We start from the raw sequence: 13,430 nt of genomic DNA on the forward strand, positions 1-13,430 counted from the left end.
CTCTCTCTCCTAGAAATAAATAAAACATTTAAAAAAAAAAAAAAAGATTATCCAATTGCTGGTAACTATTGAGGCTAGACACTGTGTGCATGGGGGTTGACTATATTACTGTTTATATTTTTGTTTATATTACATTTTTATTGTATATCTACTTTTAGTATTCAGAATTACTATAACACAAAAAATCACAAAAAAACAAAACACTTAAAACTGACTTCCAGGAAAGATGGCAGAGTAGGACGACCTTAAGTTCATCTCATCGCATGGATACAACCAGATAACACACTAATGTAAATGACTCAGAAAACAACCTGAAGACTGGAAGCACAAATTTACCACAGCTAAATGTAGGGAAGAGACTGCTTGGAGGAGGGTAGGAAGGGTGGAGACATGGTGGGGAGTGAAAAGATGGTGGGAGGGTGGGACCCACAGTTCCAGAAAGGGGAGAGAAATAGAGTCCCACACCAAGAAGCTCACCCAGGAAAGACAAAGCCCCATAACATTTGGCTTTGAAATTGACATGATCATATTTCACAAGTTCTTACAATGAATGGGGCTTAAAATCTGGAAATTTAAATATCAGTGGGGTTGGCTCTGGGGAACTGGGAGCATGAGAGGAAACTAACTCCTAGTTCTTTTTTTTTTTTTTTACAAATAGTTTATTGTCAAATTAGTTTCCACATAACACTCAATGCTCATCCCCACAAGTGCCCTCCTCCATGCCCATCCCTCCTCCCCCCCATACCCATCAGTCCTCAGTTTTTGTCAGCATTCAAGCTGACTCCCAGTTTTTAAAGAAACAGTACAACAAACAGTCCTGCTGTGATACAGCATAGAAGTGGCAGTTTGAAAAACACCAGGAGCATAAGAGAGAGACAGAGAGAGAGAGAGAGAGAGAGAGAGAGAGAGAGGGAGATTTGTTTACTAATCTCAGAGCTCCAGCTAGAAGGGTAGAAGGGCAGGGATCACTGGGACATTTTTCCAGGAGCAAAGATGCTGGTGGGTGCCATTTTCCTTCCCTGCACCCCCAGCCCAGGCACACAGACACCTGGGGGCCCAGTGCAGCACCTACACTCACTGCATAACTTAAAAAAGCATGCCCTGCCTCTTCTTCCTCTGCAAACACACTCCCTCCCCCACCAGGCCTCTCCTCCAGGTCCCCTCTCACAGCAGACTCAGGCAAGCCTTGCTAATACCATGCCTCTCACCCCATACACTGAGGATCTGCCCCCTCCAACACATTCTTGGCTTAGCTAATCCAAAGTGGTACCACAAACCTGGCAGTGTGCAAGCAGCCCAAAGAGGAGCCAGCATCACTCTAAACTGACTCCTGCCCCAGGGAGAGGGAAAAAAAACCATACATACCCATCAGGGTAGAGGCTTAGTAGTGGGACAGACAGCTGGTCTTACAACAGGCCCCACCCACCAATGAAAGCTTCTTAGGGTACAATACAGGGAAAGTGCCCTACAGTTTGGTGTTACCCACTAACACCACAGGGACCAAACCCTGTCTAGAATAGGCAAAAAGAGCCATTGCACATGACTGGATTGAAGGAAAAAGTGTTTTAGCCAAAATGGCAGGATGCATGCAAGAGATAAAAGATTCTCCTGATGCATCAGGTTCTGCTGAACAGGAGACAGTGCACTGCAGGGCACTATACTTCTTCTTCATAAAGCCACTACTATCAAAAGCAGGAGACATAGAGGACTTTCCTAACACATAGAAACAGACACAGAGAGTTAGACAAAATGAATAGACAGAGGAATATGTCCCAAGTGAAAGAACAGGACAAAATCACAGCAAGCAACCTAAAAAACACAGAGATAAATAATATGCCTGCTAGACAATTTAAAGCAATGGTTATAAAGATACTCACAGGACTTGAGAAAAGACTGAAGGACATCAATGAGACCCTTAACAAAGAGACAGAAAAGGAACCAATTAAAAAGAACCAATCAGAGTTGAAGAGCCCAATAAATAAAGTAAAAAATACACCAGATGGAGTAAATAGTAGACTAGAGGAAACAGAAGAATGGATCACCTGGGCACCTGGGTGGCTCAGTCAGTTAAGCATCTGACTTTGGCTCAGGTCATGATCTCACAGTTCGTGGGTTTGAGCCCCGCGTTGGGCTCTGTGCTGACAGCTCAGAGCCTGGAGCCTGCTTCGGATTCTGTGTCTCCCTCTCTCTCTGACCCTTCCCCTGCTCATGCTGTCTCTCTCTCTCAGAAATAAATAAAACATTAAAAAAATTAAAAAACAAAAAAAGAAGAACGGATCACCAACCAGGAAGACAGAGTAACAGAAGGCAATCAAGCTGAAGTGAGAGGAAAAAAATTTTATGAAATATGAAATAAGATGAAAACAGACTTAGGGAACTCAGCAATATTCGCATTACAAGGAACCCAGGAGGAGAGGAGAAATAAAAGGGGCTAGAAAATTTATTTGAAGAAATAATAGCTGAAAATTTCCCAAATCTGGGGAAGGAAACAGACATCCATATCCAGGGGGCACAGAAAGCCCCCAACAAAATCAACCCAAGAAGGTCCACACATAGTAACTAAAATGGCAAAATGAAATAGTAAAAAAAAAAAAAGAATTTTAAAAGCACCACGAGAAAAGAAAGCAGTACATACAAAGTAAACCACATAAGGCTATCAGCTGATTTTTCAGTAGAAAAAACCTTGGAACCAAGAGTACTCTATCCAGTAAGGGCAGAATTCAGAATAGGAGAAATAAAGAGCTTCCCAGACAAAAAAAGTTAAAGAATTCATGACCATTAAATCAGCCCTACAAGAAATGTTAATGTAGCCTCTGTGTGGCAAGGGAAGAATGTAAGTTATAGTAAGAAAAGTAGGAAGCACAAAAGCAGTAAAAATAAGCATATCTATAAAAATCACTTAAAGGACTCATAAATAAAATGATGTAAAGTGTGACACCTGTACCTAAAACATGGGGGTGGGGAGAGGATTAAAGAATGGGCTCAAATGTGAGTGACCATCAATTTAATATACAAAATGAATGGAAGCCACAAATCAAAAACTAATCATAGGTACACAATGAAGAAAGAGAAAGGAACCCAAGCATTGCTAAAGAAAGCCAACTAATTAAGAGAGAAGAGAACAAGAAAAGGGAAGAACAGAGAACTACAAAAACAATCATAAAACAAGTAACAAAATTGTAATAAATACTTACTACCAATAATTACTTTGAATGTAAATGGACTAAGTGCTCCAATCAAAGACAAGATGACAGAATGAATAAAAGAGCAAGACCCATCTATATGCTGCCCATAAGAAACTATTTCAGACCTAAAGACACATGCAGATTGCAAGTGAAGAAATGGAGAAGTATTTATTATGCAAATAGATTTGAAAAGAGAGCCAGGGTAGCAATACCTATATTGGATAAAATGACTTTAAAACAGAGATTGAAATAAGAGACAAAAGAAACTATAAAATCATTAAGGGGGTGGGGTGCCTGGGTGGCTCAGTTAACTCAGGTCATGATCTCATGGTTTGTGGTTTGGAACCCACATTGGGCTTTGCGTTGACAGTGTGGAGCCTACTTCAGATCCTCTGTCTCCCTCTCTCTCTCTGCCTCCCCCTCCCAACACTCGTGCTTGCTCTCTGTCTCTCTCTGTGTCACTCTTTTAAAAATAAAAACATTTTACAAAAAAAATTTTATTTATTTATTTTTTATTTATTTTTATTTTTATTTATTTCTAGGAGAGAGAGAGAGAGACAGCGCGAGCAGGGGAGGGTCAGAGAGAGAGGGAGTCACAGACTGAAACAGGCTCCAGGCTCTGAGCCGGCAGTCAGCACAGAGCCCGACGCGGGGCTCGAACCCACGAACCGCGAGATCATGACCTAAGCGAAAGTCGGACGCTTAACCGACTAAGCCACCCAGGCGCCCCTACAAAAATATTTTTAATGGGGGCAATCCATCAAGATGATATAACAATTATAAATATTCATGCACCCAACATGAGAGCACCCAAATACATAAAAGAGTTAATACAAACATAAAGCAAGTAATCAATTGTAATACAAAAACAGTAGGGGACTTTAATACCCCACTTACATCAACGGACGGATAATCCAAACAGAAAACAACAAGGAAAGGGTAGCTTTGTATGACACATTGAACCAGATGGATCTAACATATATTCAGAACATTCCATCCTAAAACAGCAGAATACATATTCTTTTTAAATGCACATGGAACATTCTCTGGAATAGATCACATATTAGGCCACAAATGAACAAATTCCAAAAGATCAAAATCATATCATGTGTCTTTACTGAACACAATGCTGTGAAACTAGAAATCAACCACAAGACAAATATGACCATAAATATATGGAGGTTAAATAATATACTACTAAACAATAAACGGGTCAACCAAGAAATCAAAGAGGAAATCAAAAGATACATGGAGACAAATGAAAATGAAAACAGAGCAGTCCAAAATCTTTGGGATTAAGGAAAAGCTGCTCTAAGAGGGAAGTTTATAGCAATACAGGCCTACCTCAAGAAGGATGAAAAATCTCAAATTAACAAGCAAACTTTACACCTAAATGAGCCAGAAAAAGAAGAACAAGCAAAACTTCAAACCAGTAAAAGGAAGGATATAATAACCATTAGAGCAGAAATAAACAAAATAGAAACTAAAAAACAAAACCAAACAATACGTCAATGAAAATAGGAGCTGGTTCTTTGAGAAGATCAACAAAATTGGTAAACCTTCAGCCAGAGAGAGGACTCTAATTTTATTGTTTTATTTTATTTTATTTCATTTCATTTCATTTTAATTTTATTTCTATTCTATTCTATTTTTTTAATGTTTATGTATTTTTGAGAGAGAGAGAGAGACAGAGAACCAGCAGGGGAGGGACAGACATAGAGAGACACAGAATCCGAAGCAGCTCCAGGCTCCAGACTGACAGCACAGAGCTCAATGCGGGGCTTAAACTCACAAACTGTGAGATTGTGACCTGAGCTGAAGTCAGACGCTCAACCAACTGAGTCACCCAGGTGCCCCAAGAGGACGCAAATTTTAAAAATCAGAAATGAAAGAGGAGAAACAGCAATTGACACCAAAGTAATATAAAGAATCACAAGAGACTATTATAAAAATTTATATGCCAACCAATTGGACAACCTAGAAGAAATGGATAGATTCTCAGAAACATGTGACCTAGCAAAACAGAATCAGGAAGAAATAGAAAATTTAAACAGATTGATTATTAGTATTGAATCAGTAATGTAAAACTCTCCCAACAAACAAAAGTCCAGGACCAGAGAGCTTCACAGGTGAATTGTACCAAACATTTAAAGAAGAGTTATATCTATTCTTTTCAAGGTATTCCAGAAAAAAATAAGAGGAAGGAAACCTTCCAAATTCATTCTATCAGGCCAGCATTACCCTGTACCAAAAAAAGATAAAGACACCACACAAAAAAAAGAACTACAGAGCAGTATATCTGATGAACATAGATGCAAATATCCTGAATAAGTATTAGCACACCCAAACCAACAATACATTAAAAAATCATTCACCACGATCAAGTGGGATTTGTTCCTAGGATGCAAGGATGGTTCAATATTCTCAAATCAATGTAATACATCACATCAACAAAAGAAAGAATTAAAAAAAATATGATCTTTCCAATAGTTGCAGATAAAGAACCTGACAAAGGACAACTGCCCTTCATGATAAAAACCTTCAATAAAGTAGGTTTTGAGGGAATATACCTCAACATAATAAAGGCCATTATGAAAAACCCACAGTTAACATTATCCTCCATAGGGAGAAATCTGAGAGCCTTTCCTCTCAGGTCAGGTACAAGACAAGGATGTCCACCCTCACCACTTTAGTTCAACATAGTACTGGAAGTCCTGGCCATAGCTATCAGACAAGAAAAAGAAATAGGAGATACCCAAATTGGTAAGGAAGAAGTAAAACTTTCACAATTTGCAGATGAGATAATACCATACATAGAAATCTCTAAAGACTCCACCAAAAACCTACTGGAACTAATAAATGAATTCAGTAAAACTGCAGGATGCAAAATCAATGGACAGAAATCTGTCACATTTCTTTTTTTTTTTTTTTTAATGTTTGTTTATTGGGGCAAGGGAGGGAGAGAGAGAGGGAGGGAGGGAGGGAGGGAGAGAGAGAGAGAGAGAGAGAAAGAGAAAGAGAAAGAGAGGCAGAGAGAGAATCCCAAGCAGGCTCTGTGCCCCAGAGCCTGCTGTGGATGAGGTTTGAACACACAACCATGTGATTGTGACCCGAGTTGAAATCAAGAGTTGTATGCCTAACTGACTGAGCTACCCAGGTGCCCCTGTTGCATTTCTATACACTAATAATAAAGCAGCAGAAAGAGAAATTAAGGAAACAGTCCCATTTACAATTGCACCAAAAATAATAAAATATCTAGAAATAACCTTAACTAAGGAAGTGAAAGACCTATACTCTGAAAATAATAAAACCTTGGTGAAAGAAATTGAAAAGGACACAAATAAATGGAAAACCATTCCATGCTCCTGGATTAGAAGAATAAATATTGTTACAATGTCTATAATACTCAGAGCAATCTACAGATGTAATGCAATCCCTATCAAAATACCAATGGCATTTTTAACAGATCTAGAACAAGCAATCCTAAAATGTGTATGGAACCACAAAAGACCCTGAATCACCAAAGCAATCTTGAAAACAAAAAACAAAACTGGAGGTATCACAATTCTGGACTTCAAGTTATACTACAAAGCTGTAGTAATCAAAACGGTATGGTACTGGCACAAAAATAGACCCATAGACCAATGGAACAGAATAGAAAGCCCAGAAACGAACCCATAATGATACGGTCAATTAATCTTTGACAAAAGAGGCAAGAATATGCAATGGGAAAAAGTCTCTTCAACAAATGGTGTTGAGGAAACTGGAGAGCACATGCAGAAGAAAGAAACTGAACTTTCTTACACCATACATAAAAATACATTCAAAATGATGAAAGACCTAAACGTGAAATAGGAAATCATCAAAATCCTAGAGGAGAACAGAGGCAGCAATCTTTGACTTTGGCCAGAGCAACTTCTTACTAGACACATTGCCAGACACAAGGGAAACAAAAGCCAGAACGAACTATTGGGACCTCATCAAGATAAAAATCTCCTGCACAGCAAAGGAAACAATCAACAAAACTAAAACCCACCCTACAGAATGAGAGAGGATATTTGTAAATGACATATTGGATAAAGGGTTAGTATCCAAAGTCTATAAAGTGCTTATCAAACACAACACCCGAAAAACAAATAATCCAATTAAGAAATGGAATAATCCAATTAAGAAGACATGGATAGACATTTTTCCAAAGAAGACATTCAGATGGCCAACAGACACATGAAAAGATGCTCAATATCACTCATCATCAGGGAAATACAAATCAAAACCATATGAGATACCACCCTGCAGCTGTCAGAATGGCTAAAATTAACAACACAAGAAACCACAGATATTGTCAAGATGTGGAGAAAGAGGAAACCCCTTACAAAGTTGGTAGGAATGAGATCTGGTGCGGCCTCTGTGGAAAACAGTATGGAGGTTCCTCAAAAAGTTAAAATTAGAATTATTTCATGACTAGCAACTGCACTATGAGGTATTATTTATCCAAAGGATACAAAAATAGTGATTTGGAGGGGCACATGCACCCCATTGTTTACAGCAGCATTACCAACAATTGCCATATTATGGAAAGAACCCAAATGCCCATCGATTGATGAATGGATAAAGAAGATGTGGTACACATATATCATGAAATATTATTCAGCCATCAAAAAGAATGAAATCTTGCCATCTGCAATGATGTGAAATCCCGCCATTTGCAAGAGCATATTATGCTAAGTGAAATGAGTCAGTCAGAGAAAGACAAATACCATATGATCTGACTTACATGTGTAATTTAAGAAACAAAACAGATGAACATAGGGAAAGAGAAAAAAAAACAGAGCTGGAAGCAAACCATGAGACTCTTAACTACAAAGAACAAACAGAGTTGCTGGAGGGAAGATGAGTGGGGGATGGGCTATTAAGGAGGGCACTTGTATTGAGCACTGGGTATTATATGTAAATAATGAATCACTAAATTATACTCCTGAAACCAATATTACACTATATGTTAATTGACTAGAATTTAAATAACAATTTGAAAGAAAAAATAAAAACATCCAGATGGCCAACAGACACATGAAAGAGGCTCAACACCACTCAGATCTTGAAAATGCAATTCAAAACTACAACGAGATATCACCCCACACCTGTCAGAATGACGAAAATCAAAAACACAAGAAATAACAAATGTTTGGCAAGGATGTGGAGGAAAAGGAACCCTGGTGTGCTATTGGTAAGAATGCAGATTGATGCAGCCACTGTGGAAAACAATATGTAGTTTCTTCAGAAAATTAAAAATAGAACTACCATATAATGCAGTGATCACACTACGAGGTGTTTTCCCAAAGAATAAAAAATACTAATTCGGAAGGTTATATACACCCCTGTGTTTATGCAGCATAATTGCCAATAGCCAAACTATGAAGGCAGCCCGTGTCTACTGACAGATGAACGGGTTAAGAAGATGTGGTACATGTACAATGGAATATTATCCAGCCACATAAAATGCGACGTTGTCATTTGCAAGAACATGGACGGAGCGAGAGTATAATGCTAAGCAAAGGCAGTCAGTCAGAGAAAGGCGAATACTATATGGTTTCACTCGTATGTAGGATTTGAGAAACAACACAAAGGAAAAAAGCAAAGAGAGAGAGACAAACCAAAAAACAGACTCTTAACTGCAGAGAACAAACAGATGGTCACCAGAGGGGAGGTGAGTGGGGGGGATGGGTGAAATAGGTGAAGGGGATGAAGAATACATTTATCCTGATGAGCAATGAGTGATGTATAGCATTGAATCATTCTATTGTACACCTGAGATTAATATAACACGGAATGTCAACTATACTGGTTTTAAATGAACAACAACAACACTGAAAACTAGCATACTTTCTGCCTTCCCACCCCAGGATACAACCAACATCAGCAGAGCCCTAGCTCGGAGGCAGCTGTGAGAGAAATTATCTCATGGCTTCTGAAACAAACACCTAATTGCACTGAGATGGAATGGTCCTTGGACATGGAATTCTGAATTCTCAAATCCAACAGTGAGCGGTCCACTGGTATATCTCTCATGAATATCTTGGGTATTTTAATGAAGGTCCACAATGATCCCTATCTACACAGCTTGCCTCTAACTGTATTCTGTATCGTAGTCTGATCATCTCTTAGTTCTTGGGGCGACTGAGCCTTCAAGGGGCGCACATGTTTACGCCACTTTGAAAAGTGGAATCATTGTTCTCCACTTGCAACGGAAACTGCACTGCTAAAATTTCCCAGCTCCTGTCTCCCACCTCAAAATTGTTCTCGGCATAACATGCTTTTCCCTGGCTTATTTCCTAGGTATGACAGCTAGGTAGCACGATTTAATTTTATTTCAGCTTTTAACAGGAAATGCAAATGAACTGTAGAAAACTACATCTGTCATTCAGATTGTTGTGCAAACAGGTCCAGGGAAAGGTCTGCGCGGATAACTATGGCTCCAGATCTCAATTCCTTCTTTGAAAGTTGGGACGTTTATCCAGATCACGGGTGGGCTGGTCCCTTGGTAAATTCACATCTCCCTTTATATTGTGACTTCCAAAGAGGAAGCGTGTTGGAAGTAGGAAATGCTACTACACGACATTCCGAGAGCCCTTGGTGTGCGAGACAGGGCATTCTGATACAGATTTTTGAAATGGCATTTCATTTTTCATGTCTTGCCAAGTACAAAGAAATGTGCAAAACAAACATTCTGATTCCATCCCTGGCATTCCATTTCCTCTTGGAGTTCCAAAGAGCTGGCAGACACGAATACAACGAGGATGGAGAGTTCACATGACTTTTATTTAAAATTAAATAATAGATCCTTATGGTTACAAGCAAACACCACCAACACTTGCGCCATGGGACATGCCATTTCTTCATTCTAGGCAAGAGTTTGTGACCCCCTAGCCCAGGACTCTGTACCGAACAGACAAGCATTCCTTACGGCGGGTCATAAAATTCTCTCCCTTGGCTCTACATCCGTAATGTCATCATCATTGCTGAAACGGGCCGAGTCCCTATTTTTGCCTCATCACCACATAGATATGGTAGCATGTCTGCCCTGAAGGGGCCACCTGAGCTGTCATACTACACGCTAAGGTAAAATGGTGTTTAGAACCTACCTGAACAAACTGAGTCATCAAGAAGCATCACTTTTTGGCACAATTTATTTAGTAGGCATGACTTGGTAGTTACATTCATGAAAAGCATCCTTACCCGAAAAGTGGAGAGTATTTGTACTATTCAAAAAACTGAAAATATATTCCGTAAAATAGTCTGGCGAAGGCAAGTCTCTTTGACCCAGACAGACACCTTGGAGGGACAAAGCGATGATCATCGCTGCCAACTGAGGAAGCGTGTTTTCATCAGCACCATCCCTGCTCAGTATTCCAGACTTCTTCTGTAGCATTTTGGTTTCCATACACTGAAATCAGATGCACAGTCAAAAGAAAAAGCTTGAACCTCTAAAATTACTTTGATTAAAATATCTCTAGGGTTTCCCCAAAAGACAAGTAACGGTTTTTTGCCTTAAAGAGGTCTGAACTATTGGGAGGAACATGACTGCCATCATTCTCTAGTCTCAGAGAGGATTCTGTTTGGAAAATGCTTGTTTCTTTTACCTGCCCCGATACTGGATTTTCAAACTCCCATCCTAACTGGTCCTCAGTCACCTAACCTTTCTCTTTATTCTCTCAGAGATGTGTCTTCTCCATAGAGATCTCTCACCCTTCCTGTCCACAAGCTTCCAGGTGAAACTGTTTCTCTCCAGCCTCACATACAGCCCACGGTGTAAGGACTTTCAAATCTATATTCCCGACCTTGACTTCACACTGGCCCTGCTGCCTTGTATCATCACTGAGCACTTCCCTTTTCACACCTGCCTTTAGTCTCAAGCTAAGTGCTAATCAAAGCTGGCACAGTCTCCGTGTTCTTGGAACTCCCATGGGACATGGGATCTTTTCCATGTGTACATCGATTTTCTTCAATGAAATTAGGAGCATCTGAAAGGCTAGAATCTCACCTTACATTCCACTAGTATACCATTCATCCATTTAAACATTTATTGAGTACCTACTGTGTGCCAGACACCTTGCTAAGTCCATTACACCATGTTCTCTTTTCATTGTCCCAGAGCTCTGTGCACAGGATACCCTTTCCACAGACCACCTGGCCAATAACAGGTAGAGCCCCAATGTGCTCTCAGATCTGACTCCATAGCCTGTGCTCTTAAATACCCTTCCTCTTGTAGAGAGAAATAAATGGAAATACAAGTTGGTGATGGGACTTTGCTATCATCAAAGTGAGTTCCATAGCATCATGCTTGGGACAGATTAGGTTTTATTATTACCTCTGCTGTTTGTAACAGAGCAAACTTGGGCAAAATGATTAACTTTGCTCACTCTCATAGTCTTATCAGTAAAAAGGGGCAATACTGCCTACCACAAAGGTTATTAAGATGAGATAAGCTCATGTGTGTAAAATACTTAATATAGTAGCCAGTACATAGAACACACTCAGCGAATCTTAGCTACTATTCTTCTTGGTCCCAGTGTCTAGTGGTGCATCTGACAGAACGCTGGAGAAGGTGGCAAGAGCCTTATATTCAGTATTATGAAAACTTACCCCCTAAAGGCTCCAGAGGAGCCACTAATGTTATAAACAAAAGACTAATACAATATGGTATGTTCTAGAGATATCACTCTGGTGGTAAAGTAGTGAATAAATTGCCAGGGAGAGAGACTAAGGGCAGAAAGTCTAGTTCAGGAGTTATTTATTAATCTAAGATATTTCTGGCTCTAAGATAATCGCCCTAGAGATGGAAAGAAGTGGATGTAATTTGGAATATTACAAAGGACTTGTAGGAAAATGTGAAGGCATCCAAAGAGTTAAAAAACGGCTCAGGTTTCTAGGTTTGTCAACTGGTTAACGGTAATACCAACCACTATTCCTCCACGTAAGAGTCAGGGCTAATAGAGAAGTCTAGATCCCTGTTCATTTCCTCTGGAAACAGCAAACGATGGGGGAAAAACAGAGAGAGATTGGAGCAAGACACTGAGTCAAGGAGATAAAAAAGTAGCTGGACAAAAGAGAGTGAAGGAATAGAGGGATATTGATACTCTGGGCCACCAGCGAGGGTGGCGATGTAAGGTTACTACAGTGTAAAGCTGTTTCCTGGTGGGCTGGTTAAGGCCCACCTGGAGTGGCCGTTAAGTGGCTTCACCTACGGAGGCTGAGTCCGGTGGAGTCCAAGACCTGGAGATGCTGGTAATGGTGGGCCTGGTCTGCCAGCACCTTCTGTGACCTCACACTCTCTAGTCGGAGAGGGCAGCATTCTTCAGTGAGATACCAACAGGCCTCCCGTAAAAGTCTCCATTGAGCGACTACGGATTCCTAAGGGAATGCTAGCCCAAATGAATGAACTAAGGGACCCTTCCCAAGAAATGGAGACAGCACCCTCCTCCAGGAGACAACTGGTCTGAGGCCTAGCGAGGGTTCAAACTCAACAAGCGCTCTTAATCTTCTTGACTGAATATATGGAGAAAGTACATCTACATGTAACATTGAATTATTTTATTCTGTTCTAGGAATATTTAATCTCACATACACTTGGAAGCCCAGGTATTTGCAGCAAGTGTTGGATAACCAGAAATCTGCGTTGAATATATACACACCATCTGCTTTGAAGGGCTGGTTTTTCGTTCCCATTGAGTCTGCATCAAAAGGCAGCAGCAGATGGGCTGACTAAAATCTTAGTGGCTAATTTGAACCGATCTTGTATCACATAGATGTTGCAGTGAAGAAACTATGTGTGGGCATACTTCCTTATTGAAGCAGAAACTGAATTCTAGAAAGGAACCCATTTTCTCAGCTGGAAGTGGAAACAAAAATATGGCCCTATTTTGAGATTCGTGAGATGAGAGTTCCCAAAATGATGCCCACCAAGTCCTCAGGAAACAGTCTTTCCATCTGTGTGCCAATCACAAGAGATATTAAACATTTTTACAGCAAATTAGAGGATATGTTGGCTGGTCATTAAGCCACAGCATGAATGAGCCGACACCTTTGGGCTCCTAGAAGCCAGAATTGAGGCCAAAAATAAAATACATCTACATATATCACTATAGACTGAATGACTGTGTTCCCCCAAATTTCAAATGTTGAAATCCTACCACTTACTGTGATAGTACTAGAAGGCGGGGCCTTTGGGAGGCGATTGGGTCTTGAGGG

General features: G+C 40.0%; 1 protein-coding gene across 1 annotated transcript in view; it reads right to left on the reverse strand.

Annotated features, from left to right (window-relative positions):
• SLC39A12 (solute carrier family 39 member 12) overlaps nucleotides 1-13,430 on the reverse strand; it is a 78,064-nt gene that overhangs the window by 55,333 nt on the left and 9,301 nt on the right. The window contains exon 4 of the mRNA XM_039245888.1: nucleotides 10,419-10,626. Within this exon, the coding sequence (XP_039101819.1) occupies nucleotides 10,419-10,626 (208 nt within the window). The remainder of the gene's footprint in view (nucleotides 1-10,418; nucleotides 10,627-13,430) is intronic.

The sequence above is a fragment of the Hyaena hyaena genome, unplaced genomic scaffold, assembly GCF_003009895.1.
Source record: "Hyaena hyaena isolate Hyena2069 unplaced genomic scaffold, ASM300989v1 scaffold_277, whole genome shotgun sequence".
In the NCBI taxonomy this organism is placed as follows: domain Eukaryota; kingdom Metazoa; phylum Chordata; class Mammalia; order Carnivora; family Hyaenidae; genus Hyaena; species Hyaena hyaena.